The 20,905-nt window shown below is 52.2% G+C and overlaps 1 protein-coding gene across 4 annotated transcripts in view; it reads left to right on the top strand.

Annotated features, from left to right (window-relative positions):
* Positions 1-2,921: 2,921 nt before the first annotated feature.
* POC1A (POC1 centriolar protein A) overlaps positions 2,922-20,905 on the top strand; it is a 72,488-nt gene continuing 54,504 nt past the window's right edge. For 2 of the 4 annotated variants that reach the window (XM_069473690.1, XM_069473688.1), the window contains exons 1-7: positions 3,897-3,930; positions 7,060-7,144; positions 8,191-8,362; positions 8,791-8,970; positions 11,465-11,572; positions 12,646-12,761; positions 20,087-20,220. In XM_069473690.1, coding sequence (XP_069329791.1) covers positions 3,913-3,930; positions 7,060-7,144; positions 8,191-8,362; positions 8,791-8,970; positions 11,465-11,572; positions 12,646-12,761; positions 20,087-20,220 — 813 coding nt within the window. In that variant the 5' untranslated portion in view covers positions 3,897-3,912. Of the gene's footprint in view, positions 2,944-2,988; positions 3,026-3,896; positions 3,931-7,059; positions 7,145-8,190; positions 8,363-8,790; positions 8,971-11,464; positions 11,573-12,645; positions 12,762-20,086; positions 20,221-20,905 lie in introns of those variants that run through there. The other 2 variants (XM_069473691.1, XM_069473689.1) reach the window with 2 other exon arrangements.

Raw genomic sequence — 20,905 nt, 5'->3', positions numbered from 1 at the left:
TCTTTTGGCCAACGCCGGTCTGGAGCAACAGTTCTCACCCTTGGCTGCCCACTGGACTTACCTGGGGAGCAGATGCCCAGGCTCCACCTGCAGAGGTGCTGAACACCAGCCAGGGCTGAGACTGCTGCTCAGGAGGTCTGTCCACATTATCTACGGGAGAGATTCTCCGCTTTGAATTCAGACCTTATGTGAGCGTTTACATCCTGCTCTCAGCCCATGTGCTCAGGGCCAAGGTAGGAGGCTTTGGCTTCGTGGGATCTGTCCTCTAATCACAGCTGGGCTGCCCTGGCCCATTTCCTGGGCAATGAGAAACAGAGGCCCGGCATCTCTCATGGGGCTACTCAGGAGTAGGGGAGGGAGGGCACGCCATGCTCATTGGATGTGGGTAGAAGGACTTGGCACACAGGGGCTTTGCCATCTGATTTGAATGGATGGTGTGAAATGTGTCTACTGGCCAGCTCTATGTCCTCATACCTCTTAGAAACTTGTCCCAGGAACCCCTGGGTCCGTTGACATCACTGTCTCCAGTAATCACCATGGCAACTCCAGTCATGCTACCCACTGCCTGCAATGTGGAAGGACAGACCTGAATGGGATGCTTATCCAGAGGGTCTCCCTAATGTCCCTACCATTGAGGCCTTTTTATCAGAGTAGCCACTGATGTTGGATGGAGGAGCAAGGCTGAGCGAGGTGGAAGACTTATGGCCACATTGGATCTCTCCTCACTCTGGGGTGTGGCCTGCTTTTAGAGGAAGCTGACATACAGGGGCATGCTAGTTCCACTGTGGGTACCAATGAGGCCCAAAATTGCCATGGGACTCCCTGGGGAGAGGCACCTGCAGGAGTCATTCCCATAACAGGTGGGCCTGGTGCCATAGCCCCATCTTGGGTCTCTTTTGGCTCATCTTAGCCCTAGGAGAGGACAGGTGGCCCTCTAACCTTTTGAGACCAATCCCCAGGGATCTTGCCTACATTTGTGGCCTTACAATCAGACCATACTCCTGACTCCATCTGTTTTGCACCTGTTCCCTAGACAGTCCATGTTCACTCTTGTTAGCAGACCTTTACCTAGCCGGTCCCTACAGCTGAACCCCTCTTCCTCTATTCTCCCATCTGAGCTCCACTCACTAGAGGAAAATAAAACAGGGATACGGTAGGTGTGGGTTGATATATTAAATAGGGTGGGCAGGAAAAGCCACACTGAGAAGGTGACGTTTGAACATAAGTCCTGATGGAAGTGATGGATTGAGCCAAGTGGACACTGGGACAACAGCTGCTGCAAGAGTCCAGAGATGGGAGTGAGGCTGGCACCTTCTTATTTAAGGAACAGCAAGAAGGTCAATGTGGCCGGAGCAGAGAAAGCCAGGGGACAGCAGTGGAGCAGAGATTGTCAGAGCAGAGGAAGTATGAAGTCACATATTTCACATTATGTGGCAGCTCAGCATCAAGCTCTGACATGAATTAATAGCTCATGGAATCCCACCTCCCCCATTGTGGCAGGTACGTTATTACGATTATTTTACAATTGAGAACACAATGGCTGGGAGAGGTGGTATGACTCTTGCTAGATCACCCAGCTAGGAGGTGGCAGGGCCGGGACTCTTCCCCAGATCTGCCTGACACTGGGACAAGCCCCAAGATGCCCTGTTCAGAGTTTCAAACCCACACCACTAGCAGGTGCAGGGCAGACTGGTAGCATTGATGGGGCTTTCCAGGTGCAGGCTGGCTGGGATACATAGGTGGGTGTGATCCCTGCCTTTCCCATTTCTTTCTCTGCCCTACCCTGGGGTAGCCTTGGCCTGTGGGCAGCAGGTTAGGGAATGAGGACAGGGTAAGAGGCTCTTGTAGAAGAGGCCACCTGTGGGCTTGCACCAGACAGAGACCTTCCTGCTTAAGGGGAGCTTGAAAAAGAAGCTCCCTTCCAGACCCCCTCAACGTGAAGGTCCCCCCAACAGTGAGGCTCCTCCAACACTCAGTTCTGCCACAGTATGGAGGCCCCAGTCAGAATGGGAGTGCAATCTAATGGAAGTGGCACTGGGGTAGGGAACCTGCCCAGTCAGGAAGTAATCTTGGTTTACGCAGGTTGTGCTAGCAGCAGATCCTGGGTTGTCTGTGCATTGTTGGCAGAGTCTTTGCATTTTTTTGGTGAAGCAATGAGCAAAAAGGGGTGGGGCATCCCCAGCTCCTCCTCCCTGGTGAGTAGGGATAGAACACAGAATGATCTGGAAAGATTAGGGAGGGTAAGTAAAATCTTCCAGTGATGCTCCCTTTGACAAACCTGACATTTGAAAACGATTTTACCGATGAGTTTCTCTAAATTCAATCTTCTAAATTACAAGCTCCTATAGAGCAGGGTGTTCCACAGCTAAAATTGACAAAAACAAAACAACCAAAACCAAAACTACCACTCAACAATAGAAGAACCCTTAAATTTAGTGGATAGATTTTTCTGTATTTAATTTTATTTTTTTCCTTAACTTTCCCCCGGTAAATGTTTGGCTGGCAGACAAGAGAACAACTGAATAAGACATAAATGTTGGTGGGAAGACTTAAAAATTGTCCTTTGAATAATGTGGAACAATTTCAGGGTGTGTTGTGATTTTAAGGACAATTTCATAGTTGTCTAAGTTAAATTAGTCTGAGCAGTTTTAACATCAAGGAACCAATTCTATACCAAATCACGTTTCTTGTGTCTGGCCTCAGACCTTTAAAGTTCAAATGAAAGAAAGCTCCTCCACATGCCAGGTCCCTGCCATGTGCCAGTTTCTGAGTTTACTGAACCCGAGTATGGTTTGCAGATCCAAGGACACAGTGTCAGGTCTTGATGTGGTAAGATGCCTCAGAGCCTGGACAGATCGTATCAGTGTTGTAGTCTGGCCAAGTCAGCCTGCCCAGGAGAGAGGTGGTGGAAGCTTCCTGAATCTTGCAAAACATCCAGTGCAGGTCAGTTGCAGGTTGGGAAGACGCCGGTAGTGAGGCGGGGTAGAGGAAAGATTAGGACAATCTGGGTATTCGGACCGCAAAAGTGAGTAGGGACGGCCTCTGGTGGCCAGGCCCTTGGATTGCCACCTGCTTTTAAACGTTTAAAAGGGCTGAAGGGACCTGAGGGCCCGGCTGCATCACGCTCGCTCTTATTTACAAGTGGGGAAACTGGCCCGCAGAGCAGAGGCAGGCGTTCTTCCCGAGATCGCACAGCAAGTCAGGGCGAAAACTAAGAATCGAACCTAGACCTCTCCACTCCGTGGTTGTGATTCCGAGTGACTCGTGTTCTTTTAAATCGACACTTGTCCTAAGAGCGTTCGGAGGAGCGAACCATTTAAAGAGTTCCCGAGGGGTGAATAATCAGTTCTTAATGGAGTTTAGCGCGAAAACCTGGCGGCGCGAGCGCGAGCAGGTTCTTTAAGGGAACACAGACACAACGACCCACTAGCGCCCCGCTTCCGGGATCCCACAGGCGGTGTCGGTGGACAGCCCGGCCCGCCTCCTGGGAAATGTAGTCCCGCCTCCCTCCCGACTCAGGGGCGAGGTCGGCGTGGAACTGCATTTCCCAGAAGGCTGCGCTCTACGTCACGTTAGCCGGGCCAGGGCCGGTGGTGCGAGCACCTCATTCTACGCTTTTTAAGTTCTCGGGAGGAATGAGTGACTGCAGGCAGGGGCCTTTGGCGGTGCCGTCTGTGGGCTGGCTGGCCGGGCGGAGCTGGTCGCAGGGGCCGTGGCGCCGGTCACACAGCCCTGCCTCCAGTCGGGGGCAAAAAGCTGAGGCGCGTCTCCTTTAATTGCGGTGGGCGGGACGCGGCTACGGGGTCCGCGTTGCTATTGGCGGCCGTTGGGGGCGCGGAAACTGAACGGGCCGCAACGGCCGTCGCTGCTGCTTCGGGCTCTTCAGGCGCCTCTGGCGCTGCCAACCTCGCTATGGCTGCGCCCTGCCCGGTAAGTCCCTGTCGCCGCCGGCCCCAGGCCTTAAGCTCCCCGCTGGGACGGTGGGCACTTGGCCGGCCGGAGCGACGGCTGCGACATGGGCCGGTGAGGCGCCGGGTTCCACGGCGGTCCTCTCCAGCCCGGTTGACAGTCTGTGCCGGGGGCGCTGGGTCGGGGCACTTTTGGAGCGCCCCCTGCTTGCCAGGCCCTGTGCGGGGCTTTTGGGGCGAACAGACAGTCCCTGCCTCAAGAGTTTGCACCTTAGTGGGGGAGACATGAGCACGTCCCAACTCAGGTGTGACCTGCGACCTGCGGGCCTCTGTAGTCTGTCTCCTCATCCTGAGCAGTGGTGGCTGCGTGGGGTCGTGGGGTCATGGGGTCTTGTTGAGGGTACGCCTCGCTCCATCGTGGGAACAGCAGGCTACTGGGATGCCTGGGACGGCCTAGGCCTGCAGTGTGACCTGGGCGGGGCCGCCTTGTTCGAGCTCCAGGCTCCTTCACAGGCCAGAGAGGAGCACTCCAAAGCCGCTCATTTTGAGAGGTGATTTTGAACGGGCCTGGCCCTCTGGCTGCGTGGAGAGTCAGGGAGTGGCCCCTTAGGCATCTGAGGACTTGGGCAGAGGGTCCAGACTTTTGACCCCTGGTTTGGTACTCTCCCTACAACCCCGCCTCCTCCCCTGATATATAAACTACTGTTTCGGGAGATGAGGCCCACTTGTAGGGAGCTACAAGATGGGAGAGAGTGTTGGGAGTTACCAAGGGGCCCAGTGGTCAGGGGTGGACCTGAACTTGCCCACTGAGCCTAGAAGTAGGCACTCTCCTACCCTTGTTCTTCCAGAAGAGTCAGGTGAGGGCAGGAGGCTGAATGGAGCAGGTGCTGCTCTGGTGGGGGTCCTCTGCCCTGTTGTTGAAAGGAGGACTCAGGCAGGTGTATGGGGGGTGGAGCTGGGCACAGGGCCATAGGGCCTTTGTTCTAGTTACAGCTTTGTTGGGTGGCAGTGGCTTTGCTCTGCCCCAGTGACATCTTTTCCCAAAAGGAGCCTTTGGGCTCCCTGGAGCACCCAGTATACTTTGAAGTTTCTGATGTTTGGGGTGGGGGGAGATGAGGTATAACCTTTCAAATGCTGAGACACAGGATGCTGTTGGATAGCGTCTCTGGAATATTCCCTCTGGTGTCTTCCAAAGCAGTGTCCTGTATGGCCCAGCTGTTTCTCTGACATTGGGTAGAATGGAGATGGTGGTGATGCCAGCAGGGGCCTGTCCATAGCTGACCTTTGGGTTCACTGGTCAGTCCATGGTGGGATTGAGATGATGGGATCTGATTCCTGAGATGAGGGTTGCTGAAAGGCCCCTATTTACTCTCTGTGGGCTTTTCAAAAAATAACTTTATTGAGATATTCACATGCCATAAATTCACCTTTTTTTTTTTTTTTTTTGAGACAGAGTCTCCTCTGTTGCCTCAGCTAGAGCTCAGTGGTGTCATCATAGCTCACTGCATCCTTAAACTCCTGGGCTCAAGTGATCCTCCCACCTCGGCCTCTCAGAGTGCTAGGATTACAGGTGTGAGCCACTGCGCCTGGCATACACCTTTTAAAGTATACAGCTCAGTGTTTTTTTAATACATTCACAGTGTTGTGCAACTGTCATCACTATCTAATTCCAGAACATTTTCATCTTCCCAGAGAGAAACCCGTACTCAATAACAGTCATTCCATTTCTTCCCCTTCCCCATTCTCCCCAGCCCCTGGCAATCACTAATCTGCTTTCTGTCTCTATAGATTTGACTATTCTGGACTTTTCATATAAATGGAATCAGACAAAATGTGGCCTTTCATGCCTGGCTTCATTCACTTAGCATAATGTTTTCAAGGCTTGTCATGTTGCAGCATGTGTCAGTACTTCACTCCTTTTTATGGCTGAATAATGTTCCGTTGTATGGATATACCACATTTGGTTTATTTGTCTCTTGAAAGACATTGGGTTAATGAACCACATTTTCAATTCTTTTGGATATTTACCAAGAATTGCTGGATCATTTGCTAACTCTCTCCCATCCAAGTACTCACCAGGCCCGACCCTACTTAGCTTCTGAGATCAGACGAGATCGGGCGCGTTCAGGGTGATATGGCCATAGACCATTTGCTAACTTTCTGTTTAACTTTCTAAGGAACTGCCAAACTGTTTTCCGCAGTGACTATTATTGTTTGTTTGTTGTTCTTTTTAAAGATTGTTTTGTTTTTTCTGGGTGTCCTGCATTTTCATATGAATTTTAGGATCAGCTTGTCAATTTCTGTAAAAAAGGTACCTGTGATTTTGATAGGAATTATGTTGACCCTAGATTGATTTGGGCAGTATTGCATCTTAACAATATTACATCTTCCAATCCATAAACATAGCATGTCTTTCCATTTTTTAGATTCTCTTTCATTTCTCTCAGTGATGTTTTGTCATTTTCACTGTACAAGTTTGTACGTCTTTTGTTAAATTATTCATAAGTATTTTATTCTTTTTTTTTTTTTTTTTGAGACAGAGTCTCACTCTGTTGCCCAGGCTAGAGTGAGTGCCGTGGCATCAGCCTAGCTCACAGCAACCTCAAACTCCTGGGCTCAAGCGATCCTCCTGCCTCAGCCTCCCGAGTAGCTGGGACTACAGGCATGCACCACCATGCCCGGCTAATTTTTTTTTCTATATATATTTTTAGCTGTCCATATAATTTCTATTTTTTAGTAGAGATGGGGTCTCGCTCTTGCTCAGGCTGGTCTCGAACTCCTGAGCTCAAACGATCCGCCCACCTCGGCCTCCCAGAGTGCTAGGATTACAGGCGTGAGCCACCGCGCCCGGCCAGTATTTTATTCTTTATATACCATGAGTGGAATTGTTTTTTTTGGGGGGGGGGGGTGTTGTTTATTGCTAGTGTACAGAAATACAGTTGATTTTTGTGTATTGATTTTGTATCTTGCAACCTTGTTGAACTCATTTATCAGTTCTAATAGTTTTTAGTGGATTCTTTAGGATTTTCTTTATATAAGATCAGGCCTTGAGCATTTTTAACCCCTCCTGGCTGTTATAGAAAGAGTCTTGGCCCCCGGGAAGCCCCTTCCTCACCCAGGCTTCACACATTTGACCATGGCTCTCCCCCAGGAGGACCCCTCGCTGGAGAGGCATTTTAAGGGCCACCGAGATGCAGTTACCTGTGTGGACTTCAGTCTCAACATGAAGCAGCTGGGTAAGAGGAGGCATCCTGTCCAAGCATGGTTATGAGCTGAGAAGGCTAAGTTTTTATCTGGGAGGTATAGCGTGCAGGGAAGCAGAGGACAGCAAGGACAGCACAACTTTGTCTAGACCTGCATCTTCCACCTCCCTGCTTTCTGGGTGCTGGGTTTCGGGAGCTCCATTTTACCTGTGAAGAACTTGAGGCTCAGAGAGGTTAGGGGTCTTGCCAAGGTCACATAGCCTTTGAGGGTGGGATTGGGGTTTGGGCTTTTCCCTGTACACCCTAGCCATCACTTGGGTCTGTCCTGTGGAATGAGCCCTAAACAGTATCTCCTTTTCCTTGAATCTTCATTGATTCTGTTGCCCATAGTAATATGGCACACCTTGTTGAAGAGACCTACTACCAGTGAGAAGGATGTTGAGCAGAGCCGGGGGACCCCCTCTTCCACTGCCCTTATGCTGCATTTGAGTGCACCCCCCTTCCTTGGTTGCATGGGGGTTCATACACAGCTTTTATGAGTGCGTTTTCTTGTTTTCATGGACAAGCCTTGCCACTTCATCTTATCATCAAGGCCCCTGCCAGAGGCTGCTGGCTTTGTGGCATGCTGTAGGTTAAGAGGGAACTGAAGTCATTTTTGGTCTGTTTTAGGGGCCTCCTCTAGGCTTCTTATTGAGTTGGACTCTCTCATTGGGTTGGGCTGGCTCCCCAGCATTGGGAGGACTTGCTCTCTGGTTCCCCCGGGGTGTGTCTGTGGGGAGACCTAGGGCCCCATGGTGCTTAGTTTCCCCAGAGCTCTGAGTTGCAGCCCAGGGGTGGCATGTGAAGGGCCTTTGTCAGTCTATTGCCATGTGGCCATACTGCTTGGAGAACTGCTGGGCCAGAGGCCCAGTGAGCAGTCATTGGAGATGTGGCCTGCCCCGTGGGGAGCCTTCTCACTGCCCTGGTTGTGGATGCTGGGGAAGGCAGAGCTGGGCCTCTTGCTACCCCTGCCTCCCCAGTCCGGGCTTGACCTGAGGCCTGGTAGAGTTGAAGGTCATAGTATCACCCACTCTCCTCAGCCAGTGGCTCCATGGACTCGTGCCTCATGGTCTGGCACATGAAGCCTCAGTCACGTGCCTACCGCTTCACTGGCCACAAGGACGCTGTCACCTGCGTGAACTTCTCCCCTTCGGGACACCTTCTTGCCTCAGGCTCCCGAGACAAGACCGTCCGCATCTGGGTGCCCAATGTGTGAGTTTTAGACTTCGAGGGGCTTGTCACAGTCTGGGGCCCTGGTGCCAGAGCTGTCCTACCCCTACCCTGGCTTGGGACTTGTCACAATGGAGCATCCACCCTGCTTCTGAGGAGATGCCATCAGTGGCTGGGCCTTTAGTTGGAGCCCTTCCCTCAGGGTTAGGAGAGGAATTTTGGGCTGACCCCAGCCATCCTTGAAGAAATGCTACCTGATGCTGCTTGCACGTGGGGCGGGGGTGGGGAGGGTGCGGGGACAGTGCTCTGCTCTTACAGGAGAGGCTCTGGCCTTCCCTTTTGGGGCCTGGGGTGCTCAGGTCTGACTGACTTTGGGAGGGGTGGCTGAGGGGTGGGGAGAGCTTTGATGTACTTGTGTGCCCTCACGTCACTGTTGTGGGTTTCCTGACTTGTGATGCCTGTCCTTGTAGCAAAGGTGAGTCAACTGTGTTTCGTGCACACACAGCCACAGTGAGGAGTGTTCACTTCTGCAGTGACGGCCAGTCCCTTGTGACGGCCTCTGACGACAAGACAGTCAAGGTGTGGTCGACTCATCGCCAGAAATTCCTGTTCTCGCTGAGCCAGCATATCAACTGGGTCCGCTGTGCCAAGTGAGCATTGCCTTGTCTGGAGACCCTTGGAGGGACCTGGGGGTTGAGGGGTGGCTCAAAGGGGCTGTTGAGTGCCTGCTTGTGACCTTGGACAAGTTACTTAGCCTCTCTTTAATCTTCCTAAGCCTGTTTCCTTATCTGTAAATGGGAACAATAATAGTTCCTGCATTGTAAGTTGTTGAGACGCTTCAGTGAGCTGATGAATGACACATAAGTTAGTCCATTGTCAGCCATGATGACCCTCTGACATCTGTGCTGACATACCACAAGCCAAGTCAATAAGCCAAGTCAACAATAACAATAGTTGTTATTAGCAATAACAACTTCTGTGAGATATGTCAGTACCAGCAGTATATGTTTTCTTCCTGTTCCTCATGAGAGTTCTGCAAGCCAGGTGGTATCATTTCCACTTTGCAGGTGAGGAAACACGCTCAGAACGGTGCAGTATCTTGCCCCAGAGCACATGGTGGGTAAGTGGCAGAGCTAGAGTTTGTACCAAGTCTCTCTGCCACTAGGCTTGCTTACTTTCCTCTGCGGTGCTCTCTTCAGAGACTGATTTTGCTCCCGAGCTGCCAGATGGGGGCCTCGGCTTCTGAGGGGGTTTGGCCTGGATGCTGACCCTCCCTTTGGCCTGGGAACCTGTGCTGTGTGAATGGGGGGCCAGGTGATCCAAAGGACCTTTCAAGGTCTAAGGATTGCAGACACAGATATACCTACTTCTAGTTTATTTAGTTTCTTTCAACAGAGCTTTCTCATGTGTCAAATATCTTTGCTTCAGAGGAAGGGATTGGGTGTGACCAGAGGATACTAGGCAACTATGGGAGTCAGGGGTTGGGGACTATTGAACTGTGTTCTTCTGGGGACCCCATGTAAGTTACTCATTTTCCAGGGCACCCTCATTCCTTTGTTCTGGAAGGCTCCTGATTGCTCTGTGAGGTCTCATAACCAGGGGCCTGAGGATAGAAGGAGCCAGGCCAGCAAACTGGGGGTGTCAAGCCCACACTTGGCCGTTGGTGGTGGGTCCCCAGGACATTTATGCCTTTTTATTGGCAGATCGTGTTTTTGTTGCCCCCCACTCGAGTCAAATGTAGACTCAGAGGACCTGGGCACAGGATAATGACACTGATGTTGGGCTTTTGGCCACCTTCATGCTAATAATACCAGCAGTCAACACGGGCTGCGTGCTGCCACGTGCCGTGTGCTGCTGGAGGCTCATGTGCATTATATTGCTCTGTGCTTGCTGTGAGGTAGGCATGTTCTTTTCTGTTTATGTATTTAAATTCATTTTTGCTCTAGAGCGGCCAGAAAAAACTTTTATTTTTTCCATTTTGTTAGAGTTTATTGTTTAGATGGAGTGGGGGAGTTGTTTGTGCATGAAATTAAGTAAACAAAAAACAAGAAGAGCAACATGAAAGATCAGTTTCCTAAATTCAAGAAGAAAAAAATAGGTGGGGTGTGCTGGTTCTCGCCTGTAATCCCAGCCAACCTGGAGGCTGAGGCCGGAGGATCACTTGAGCCCAAGAGTTCAAGTCCAGTCAGGGCAACAACATAGTGAGGCCTTGCCTCAGGAAAAAAAAAAAAAGAAGAGGAAAAGAAAAAAAAAATAAAGGAAACAATTTTATAACATTTAAATTTTAGTCACAGGTTCCTGAAAAACTCTTTAGAGGGAAAAAAGAAAAATTATCAAGTGTTAAAAATTATCATTTTCAATAACACAACATGATTAAGATATAACCAAATAAACAGAAGTAAAACTGATATTTACCTCATATGATGCAATCCGTATGTCCCCGAAAAGATTTATCAGGGCATTCACTTTTTGTTTTTTATTTTTACTTTTTTTTTAGATTTTATTTTTTTGTTTGCTGCCAGGAATACTGTGTTGAGATTTTCTTTTTTCTTGTAGAGATAGGGTTTTGCTTTGTCTCCCAGGTTGGAGTGCAGTGGCATGATCATAGCTTAATATATCTTTGAACTCCTGGGCTTGAGCGATCCTCCTGCCTCAGTCTCTTGAGTAGCTGGATAGGTGTGCACCACCACATCTGGCTACTTTTTAAAAAATTTTTGTTGAGATGAGGTCTTGCTATGTTGCCCAAGCTGGTTTCAAATTCCTGGCAATCCTCAAGCAATCCTCCTCCTCAGCCCCCCCAAAGTGCTAGGACAAATTTTTTTAATTGGCAGATAAAATTGTATGTATTTGTCATGTACAACATGATGTTTTGAAGTATACATACATTGTGGAATGGTTAAATCTAGCCAGTTAGCAAATGTATATGGTTATCACATGGTTATCGTTTTGGCACCATTCTAATTCATCTCACAGAGAGGGAAGCCACTTTGCCCTGGATCACTTGGGGCCAGAGCAGGGCGTGTAACCCTGGGGGGTTCCTGGGGTCAGGTTGTAGGCACTCAGGGAAGGATTGCTGTGGAAAATGTGTGTGGTGCCCATGACATCTGTTAGCCAGTGGTGTGACTTGTGCCCCATCTGGTTCAGGTTCTCCCCTGATGGGCGGCTCATCGTGTCTGCCAGTGATGACAAGACTGTCAAGCTATGGGACAAGAACAGCCGGGAGTGTGTCCACTCATACTGCGAGCATGGCGGGTGAGTCCCTGGATGCTGTCCTCCACCTGCAGGCTCTCAGGGACAGAGCTCAGACCTGGGCATGAGGAGGCCCTGTGGCCTTCAGTAGCTGGAACTGTGGGAACCAGCCGCCATGTCTCTGCTGCTGTTTGTCTGGTGTCTTCTGCAAGGGCTGGCAACCAAGCTCTCCATCTTTTCCTGTGTGGATAGAAGGTTCAGCCCCATCCCCTTCCCACAAATAACAGGAGCACTTAACCTCATGCCATATAATTCTTTGGGCCTCTCTTTTTCCCCTTTATTTTCTAGTACTCAGCGCTGCAACATGCCTGTCTGTGAGCAGCTGAACTCAGTCTTGACAAGTGGTTTTATTTTCCAGCCTATATCATGCTTTGACCCAACTGTGTTTTAAAGCTTTTTAGTATGTTCCACCTATTGTGATGGCTTTCCAAGTGAAAGCCTCTTCAGGTTCTTGTAGCAGGTGGTGGCTATTCATATTGTGCCACATCATTGAGAGGGGGAGGAGCCTACATTTGAGTAGGGACTCAACTGTTCCAAGTTCCTGAATGAACCGCAGCTTCTGCCCTCCTTAGTTAGCCTGGGAACCACAGGTAAGGGCCCCTCCTGAGAGCTGGACATGGTAACAGCCTGAGTGTCATGTATGGGTATAACGAGGGTCCTTGGCCTGTCTCCTTAAGATAGGTGGGCCAGCAGCCCCATAACCCTGCTGGACCTTCCCACCTGAGCCTCAGCTGGCAGGATCTGTCTTGCAGCCAGCCCTGGCAAGGGTACCAGCTACAACTCTTAAAACCCCAGAATAGCCTAGCTGACCTTCGAGTCTAGAGACAGCTTTCTCTACTTATATTTAAAAATTGATAGTGGGACAGGGTTCTTGGTAAGTCCACCTTAGTTCACTGCTGGCCACTGTTCTTACCTCCTACTTCTTGCTTTCTCTTGCCCACCTGGTAAAGAAACATGGCAGAAAGGAGGTGTCTGGGTCAAGGGAACAACATGTGCAGATGCACAGGGATGGGGAAGCAGTGGACATTTTTTAATTCTTCCTGAGCCAGGATAAATGGTGGTCCCTGTCTTTCCAGCTTTGTCACCTATGTGGACTTCCACCCCAGCGGTACGTGCATTGCTGCTGCCGGCATGGACAACACAGTGAAGGTGTGGGACGTGCGGACTCACCGGCTGTTGCAGCATTATCAGCGTGAGTGTTGAATCGCCTCCTGGGCACACGAGCAGCCGTGGTGGAACTGCTGGTGCCAGGTGTTGGTTCATTGCTGCAGTGCTTAAATGGGCCTGAGGATGGCCTTGGGTGGGGAGGAGTCCCAGGTCTGTTGGGATTCCAGCGGTGGGTAGTCTGTGGTGTGGCTGCCCTGACGTCGAACCTTAGCCAGGAGATGAAACGTGGGGCTACTTGGCTTTCACCAAGCCCTTTGGTGTCTACCTCCAAGGTAGCAGAGTCTCACACACACTCCAGGGCCAGATGGGGAGTCCTCAATGGGTCTCTGGCCAGGGCTGTGCAAGCCACTGGCCTCTCCCTGTGATGGAGGCCCTGCCCTCCAGGGCCAAGGTGACAACCCTTGACCTGTGGTAAAGGGGGCAGGGCTGTCAGTAGAGGTTCAGCATTGGACCTTGTCCACCTCTGGCCTCATAATGTCCGCCACAGATGTAGAGCCATGAATCATATCGAAGGCTGACTTAGGTAGGGGCCAGGTTCAGGAGGCAGGCCCAGGACTGTTTCCTCTGATTTAGCTATAGTCCTCGGAGGGCAGGGCAGTGGGCAGTGGGCAGTGGACATGGGCTCATGTCAGGCTCCAGGTGGAAGGTGGGGGGCAAGGGCAGACTTGGATGTGCTCAGGATGAGCTGGCTGAAGGTGCTGGGGTATGGAACTGACTTGGGAGCAGGTATGACTGGGCAGGGCCATGAGGAGTCCCAGTTCTGGGGATGGAGCTGCCACGGGCCCTAGGAGAAATTAGGAGTCGTGAACTGTGGTCATTGACCTGGGACTAAATTTAAAGTTTATGGATTCACTTCCCCAATCCACACCTAGAGTGGGAAGGACGTGGATGTACACAGGTGTGGGGCTTGGGGTTCACAGCTCTCCCCTGACTCCCCACAAGTCCTTTCTAGTTGACTTTGGACGTTTGAGGACAGAACTGTTTTGGGGATAAACAAGAAGTGGGAGAAGATCCTGGTGTTGAAAAGCACGTGGTGGAGGCCGGGCGCGGTGGCTCACACCTGTAATCCTAGCACTCTGGGAGGCTGAGGCGGGAGGATTGCTCAAGGTCAGGAGTTCAGGACCAGCCTGAGCAAGAGCGAGACCCCATCTCTACTAAAAATAGAAAGAAATTATATGGACAACTAAAAAAAAAAAAAAAAAATATATATATATATATATATATATACATATATAGAAAAAATTAGCTGGGCATGGTGGCGCATGTCTGTAGTCCCAGCTATTCTGGAGGCTGAGGCAGAAGTATTGCTTGAGCCCAGGAGTTTGAGGTTGCTGTGAGCCAGGCTGATGCCATGGCACTCTAGCCTGGGGCAACATAGTGAGACTCTGTCTCAAAAAAAAAAAACAAAAACAAAAGAACTGAAAGAGTGGCTAACACAAAGGTATGGTGTTAATGATGAGGACATTGACACTGATGATGCTGAGTCTTGGTCCTGGTGTCTGGTCTAGTGAAGACAACCTGATTGATTATGGCCTGCAGTACTCTACACCACCACCAGGTGGCAGGAGCTAGCCACAAGAACTGGTTCTTTTTTTTTTTTTTTTTTTTTGAGACAGAGTCTCGCTTTGTTGCCCAGGCTAGAGTGAGTGCCGGGCTAGAGTGAGTGCCGTGGCGTCAGCCTAGCTCACAGCAACCTCAGACTCCTGGGCTTAAGAGATCCTACTGCCTCAGCCTCCCGAGTAGCTGGGACTACAGGCATGCGCCACCATGCCCGGCTAATTTTTTCTATATATATTTTAGTTGGCCAGATAATTTCATTCTATTTTTAGTAGAGACGGGGTCTCGCTCTTGCTCAGGCTGGTCTCGAACTCCTGACTTTGAGCGATCCACCCGCCTCGGCCTCCCAGAGTGCTAGGATTACAGGCGTGAGCCACCGTGCCCGGCCAAGAACTGGTTCTTTACTACACAGGGAGCCCTGGAGTTTGTCACTGATGCTCTTTCAGACAGAAGCTTCCAGAACAGAGCAGCAGGGGGCCTACCCTCCACTTGGAGACCACACCTCTCCCTTCCCTTTTTCAGCCTTAGAGACTTGTCTTCTGCTTTGGGCCAGGTCTGAGTTAAGGGTGGGGTGGATGAGCATTGGGCATATCTGCACAGTGGGCTGGGGGAGGTGGGCAGGTGCAGAGGAGGGAGGACTTGGATGGGAAGGGAAGGTGAGAGGCAGGGCAGTGGTCAGTATTACATGCTGTGGTTCTTTCTGTACGAGGTGATAATAAGGCCTTCCTCGTGGGCCTTATGTGGGTCTGGTGGGAGAATCCACATAAGGATTATAATACAGAGCAGGTGCGTGGTTTGTGCTACATAAGCCTTGACACTGGGAGGAGAGGATCTCTAGGTGATCTTGGGAGGGCCCAGGCTCCTCTCTGATGGATCAGGAGCCTGGGCCTGGTGTTCATGGGGTATAGCAGCAGGTACCCATTGAGGAGAGCCTTGAATGCCATCTCTAGCCCAGCATCCCAAAGATGTGGCCTGGCTGGCAGTGCTGGGACTGGCCCTCTCACTTGAGGAATGAAGGGAGGAGGGACATCTGAGAGGACAGCTATGTTGAGAGCCTGTTTGGGTTGGGGCTGGTGTGTCCCAGTGACTGGTGGATGGGCTGTCCTTGCCCAATGTCAAAATGAGGGCTGGCATCAGAGCGAGGGAGAGGTCAGGCCCAGAGGATGGGTTGTGGAGATTGAATAGAGACAGAGGCTGACCCTGTGGGGGTGGAGGGGGCAGCTGGGCCCAGGGATCTGGGATGGAAGAAGGGCTGAGGCCACATCCTGGGCCCCTACAATTGCGGGACCATGGAATAAAAAGCTCCGCAAACAGCCAGAGTGAGGGGTATAAGCCCCATCTCCCAGCATGGGAGGGCTGAGGAGAGCAGAGCCAGGGAGTGAAGGGGGGTGACGTCTTGTGAAGAAGGTGGTCAGGAGGTAGAGCACTGTAGAGCAGTTGAGGAGAGTGGTGGATGCTGGGGAGAAGGCCCTGGGATTCTTTTTTTTTTTTTTTTTTGCCCCCACTCCCCACTCTGTTGCCCTGGTGCCATGGAGTCAGCCTAGCTCACAGCAACCTCAAACTCCTGGGCTCAAGCAATCCTCCTGCCTCAGCCTCCCGAGTAGCTGGGACTATAGGCATGCGCCACCATGCCTGGCTATTTTTTTCTATATATATTTTTAGTTGTCCATATAATTCCTTTCTATTTTTAATAGAGACGGGGTCTCGCTCTTGCTCAGGCTGGTCTCGAACTCCTGAGCTCAAACTATCTGCCCGCCTCGGCCTCCCAGAGTGCTAGGATTACAGGCGTGAGCCACCACGCCCGGCCTAATTTTTTCCATTTTTAGAAGAGACAGGGTCTTGCTCTTGCTCAGGCTGGTCTTGAACTCCCAGAGTGCTAGGATCATAGGCGTGAGCCACCTCGGAGTGCCCTGGGATTCTTGAGGGAGCAGGCGTGGTGGTGGGCAGGGTGGGGGAGGTGTAGGTGGATGCAGATGAGCCCTAGGGGCCGAGTTCTGTGTGGACCTGAGTGTGTGTGGCTGACAGGCTCCACTGAGACAATGCAGTCTGCTTGTGCTGCCGGCCTTGCCTCTTGTGACGGAGCTACTTAGTGGCTTGCAGCATCTTGTTCCTAAGCCAGCCTTAGTGTAGATTGGAGGCTTAGAGGAACTTGGAGTACCCTGCAAACACGACTGGGTTCCCCCTGAGCTCTTGCGCAGTGCCATGGCACATGGCAGGTGTTCACAGGTTAGCAAACTCATCCCATAGCCTCTAGGCTCACCCTCAAGGGCTCAATGACCTCTTTGCTGATGGAGGGACCTGGCCAGGTCTGTTCAGGTCTAGGGGCTCCTGAGAGAGCCCCTAGCTGAAACCCTCTACCTGAGAAGCTCCCCCTCCTCCATAGGGGCAGGGGGATCTCTTTGGAGGCTGATTCTCAAGGGCTCCCAGTACTGTGGCAGCAGCTGCCTGATATGTTTTATATCCCTGATCCCTATGAAACCCAGGGAAGTTTTTAAGGACACAGTGACACCCATTGTCTCCTCTGGTAACTCTGGATGGGTACCAGGCACTTCCTGAGTGGCCTTCAGGTGTGTGAAGCTGGTGGGCTCTTCTGAGAGAATGGTTAATGTTGCAGTGCGTGGCCAGCAAGCCCCAGCCTGCCTGTGTCCAGCCATCGCATGATTGTGTGTGGAGGGCACTTCCTGTTCTGGCTCAGGTTGTTGGAGTTGGAGCCTGCTTGGGGCTTTGGGCCACAGCGGGCAGCTGGCGCCATTTCTTTCAGGCTAGCTGACTCTCTTCCCAGCCAAGGAGTTGGTTGGCTCTGGCCTGTTGCTGTGGGGAGCCGTTCTGACTTCCCAATTCAGCAAGGAGTTGACGGGCTGGTGGAGCCCCAAGAGTGCTAGTCCCCATGAGGTGGTTTGCTCCATATGCTCTGAGCCCACGTTAAGACTGTTCAGACATCTGAACAGCAGCCCCCGTCCCAGAACCCATAATGTGCGTTGTGGTTTATGGCATGCGCAGGTCCGTTATCCAGTGACAAGCCTGGGCTAGGCCTGCTTTGCCCCCGAAGGGTATCTCCTACTTGGGTGGGTACCCAGGCCTTCTCTGGACCCCTTGGTCAGTTTGGAGCCCATCAGATAGTGGGCCCAAGTTTGCTGAGGACCTCTACATGCAAAGCAGGGTGGGCTAGAGTGGATTCTGGGTACTCAGGTCTCTCTTTAGGCCACCTGCTGCCCACAAGCCATGACCAGTTCCTGGTGTTTGGGGACAGGGACTGTGGTGGCCTCATCCCACCCTCCTTGGGCTCCGGGTGACCTATAGAGGTTTGACATTGGTGTATCTCCCATCCTGAGTTGGAAGTTCCCTCTTTGGGGTGGAAGTTGGGGGATAAGAGCCAGGAGCTCACAGCTGCCACCCAAATGGCAGCGTGTGTCATCACTGATATCTGCCATGGAGCCAAGAAGAAGGCCTGCGGCTTTGTACTTGACGAAAAGTGGATCATTTCTGGACAGTTGCTGCTCAGGGCATTGTGATGGGAGGCTCACCCCCTCATGAGGCAGCCCTCGTGGAGGACTGTCATGCAGGGGTGGTTCTGAAGTTGAGGCCTTCCTGTACTGCTGCCTCCCCACCACCTCTACAGAGGCAGGGAGGCGTGAGAGCAGAGGCTGGTGTGGCCAGTGGATGAGACAGGAGAGCGAGTGGGGAAAGGTGGGGTGGGTCCTGGTGTCCGGGGCATCCCCAAATCCTGGTGTGCCAGGCCAAGCCCTCTCCTAGAGTAAATGGTTCCAGGTGTTTCTTGGTATTTCTGGCATTTACGTGGAGCAGGGCTTCTGTTGCCCTTCCTCTGGGAGAGCTTCTCCCTCAGGTGGGCTTGGCCAAGCAGGAGGCCCTGCCGTGGTATGCACACGCTGACCCTGCTGCTTTGGTGGTGCTATGCTAGGGAAGCCCTGGCCTCCCCTCCTGCCACTGGCTGCCCTCTGCTGGCTTTGTCCCATGTGGGGGTGGGGGTAGCCTTCATCCCAGTGCAGACAGGGGGTCTGTGTATTCTGCCTCAAGGAGCTGGCTGCAGAGACCTCGGTAGCCCCCCCACAGGCTGCCTCATGGAGCTCCTGGCACTCAGAGGGTGTTGTTCAGATATAAATATTATCTTACGTAAAGCCTTGGCTGTCTCCCCTAAGCGTGCATGGGAACATGTATGCATACTCCCCAGCACATCAGCACATCAGCTAGGCTGGCATCTGAGGGGCTCTGTGTATCCCCATGGGCCCTGCCAAGGGCCATTTTGTGGTAGGTATGTTTACCAGCCCAGCAGGGGTTCCTGCAGCCTCTCAGCGCTGGGGTGAGGGGTTGGTTTTGAATTTGCCTTTATGTTTGTGGCAATTCTGACTTGGCAGGGTCATGATTACTTCAGTCCTGCTGGTTCTCCTCATCAGGCCTGTGGTAATAGGAAGGAAGGCACCAGAGTCTCCCTCAGCAGCAGTGCTACGTGAGGGTCTGTGATGCAGCTGGTCCATACATGGGCTGTGGAGTTGCTCTGTCCCCAGGTGGACTGCCTGTGCTTGACCCCAGCTCTACTCAGAACATGCCCTTGGCCTTGAGAGAGGGCTGTGTAACCTGCTGGGACTTCTGGACATCCAGCCGAAGCACCTACTCACCAGCCACTTTCTGGGTCTCACTTGGTGCTAGGCACTGAGCCAGAAAGCAGAGACTCAACACAGCCCCCGCTTGGTGGAGCTCATGGTCTCATGGGATACCCAGACGTGAATCAGATAGCTGCACATATATGTGAAGAGTGAACCGAAGGGAGGCTTGTCATGTTTTGGAAGGACTCATGGAGGGGGTGGCCCCAATGACGAGGTCAGGGGAAGCTTCCTAGAGGAGGTAACTCCAAGTGGTAAGCTTTAAGTTTAGGGGAAGGGAAAGGCAAGAGTCTCCCAGGCCTATTGGGAACAAGAGGTAATAAGGCTCCATGGCTGGGGGAGTTGCAGAGCTGGAGTGGCTGGATCTTGAAGAGTGAGGGACACCAGAACAGATGGTGGGGCTTGGGCTGGAACAGTGGGGGAAAGAGAGCCATGGACAGGGCTGAGCTGTTGAGTGGGTAAAATGGCAGGACCTGGAGTTGCATGGGACTCATGGGGGCAGAGGAGAGGGACATCCATGCTGGCACTGGGGCCTGAGGGTTCATTCTGCAAAGGCCTCAGGGGCTTAACCTGGTAGCATCCCCATAGCACCCCTAACACATGGGTGCTGTAGTACAGACGGATAAACTGAGGCTCAGGGTGGTCAAGATGCTTGCTCACGTGGACCAACGGGAGGCTGGGATCTGAACCCAGGCCTGACCGCCTGAGAGTGTCTTAGCCTTCTGCTTGCCTGCCTCCCACAGCTTCTCCCATAGGGCAGTGGCATTGTATTAGCATTTGAAGGGTTTTGTTTTCCGACTGGCTTCCCTAAAGAAACAGTATATGAGACAGAGTAAGTGCTGTGTGTGAGCACTCTATTGTGCTCCGGCTCGACTGCTCAGTGTCGTGGGAGAGGCGAAGCATGTGGTGCTTCTGGCTTGCCACATGCTTCCACCTGCTTTGCGTCTCCCACTGCTCACCCTTGCCTCTGGATGCGTCTTCTCTTGTCTTTTGGTTGTGCTGCTCTCCTGGGAAGTCTTTCTTGGGCTCCCCGCAGCTCTTCTGAGTGATGGCCACCCTGGCCCAGCCCTGTCAGGCCCATGCTGAGCCTCGATTGGCCCCCATTGCCTGGCTTGGGCTTCAGCTGTGCTCCGTGTGCTTCCTAGCCAGCACCTAACTGATGTCCTTCCCCCAGTGCACAGCGCAGCAGTGAATGCCCTCTCCTTCCACCCGTCGGGAAACTACCTAATCACAGCCTCCAGCGACTCGACCCTGAAGATCTTGGACCTGATGGAGGGCCGGCTGCTCTACACACTCCATGGGCATCAGGTGAGAGACGTTGGCCTGGTGCTGAGTGGCATGGAGTGGGGCAGAGGTGCCACCTCAAGACTTGTGCTGGGCTGAGTTCTCCTGAGATGTCCTTCCCTTGGAGTCCACTGTGATCCCCTCATGGCCTGGGAAGTAGAGTGAGATGCAAAAACAGGCTTGCTACCCACATGACCTGCAGGGGGATGGATGAAGGCCTTTCCCTGTGAGCTGGGAAGATCACTGGGCTGGGGACTGGTATAGCTGAGAAGCAAGTATGGGAGTTAAATTGGGGGGGTTGTGTGCTTGGGGGCCGCATCTGGGCATGGTTGGCAAACTTTCCCCCGGGGGCTAAATGGAATCTCTCGCCTAGTGGCCTCAGGTGTCCCTTGGTCCAAAGGTTGAGTAGAGTCCTAGAACCCATGCCCTAATTTGACATCAGGGTCTCATGGGGGTCCTGGGACTGGCAGCCATCGATGCTTCTAGAGATGGAGATAACCACAGGTTTCTAACAGAGGCAGGCAAAAGGAGGGAAATCTGCACATTTGTTTGAGAATTCCTGGAATCAAATCAAGGGAGCAGAGGCCTTCTCTCTTAGCAGGCTTTAAAGCATCTGATGCCTTGGTCTCCCTGGGTGGGCACTGGTCAGCGGTGGGCCCCTGTGGGCCAGCCGTAGGGTTGCCTGTGACTCTTCGCAGCAGCTCGCCTG

The sequence above is a fragment of the Eulemur rufifrons genome, chromosome 7, assembly GCF_041146395.1.
Source record: "Eulemur rufifrons isolate Redbay chromosome 7, OSU_ERuf_1, whole genome shotgun sequence".
In the NCBI taxonomy this organism is placed as follows: domain Eukaryota; kingdom Metazoa; phylum Chordata; class Mammalia; order Primates; family Lemuridae; genus Eulemur; species Eulemur rufifrons.
The sequence above is the reverse complement of the archived record's forward strand: the minus strand, read 5'-3'. Positions and strand labels throughout refer to the sequence as shown.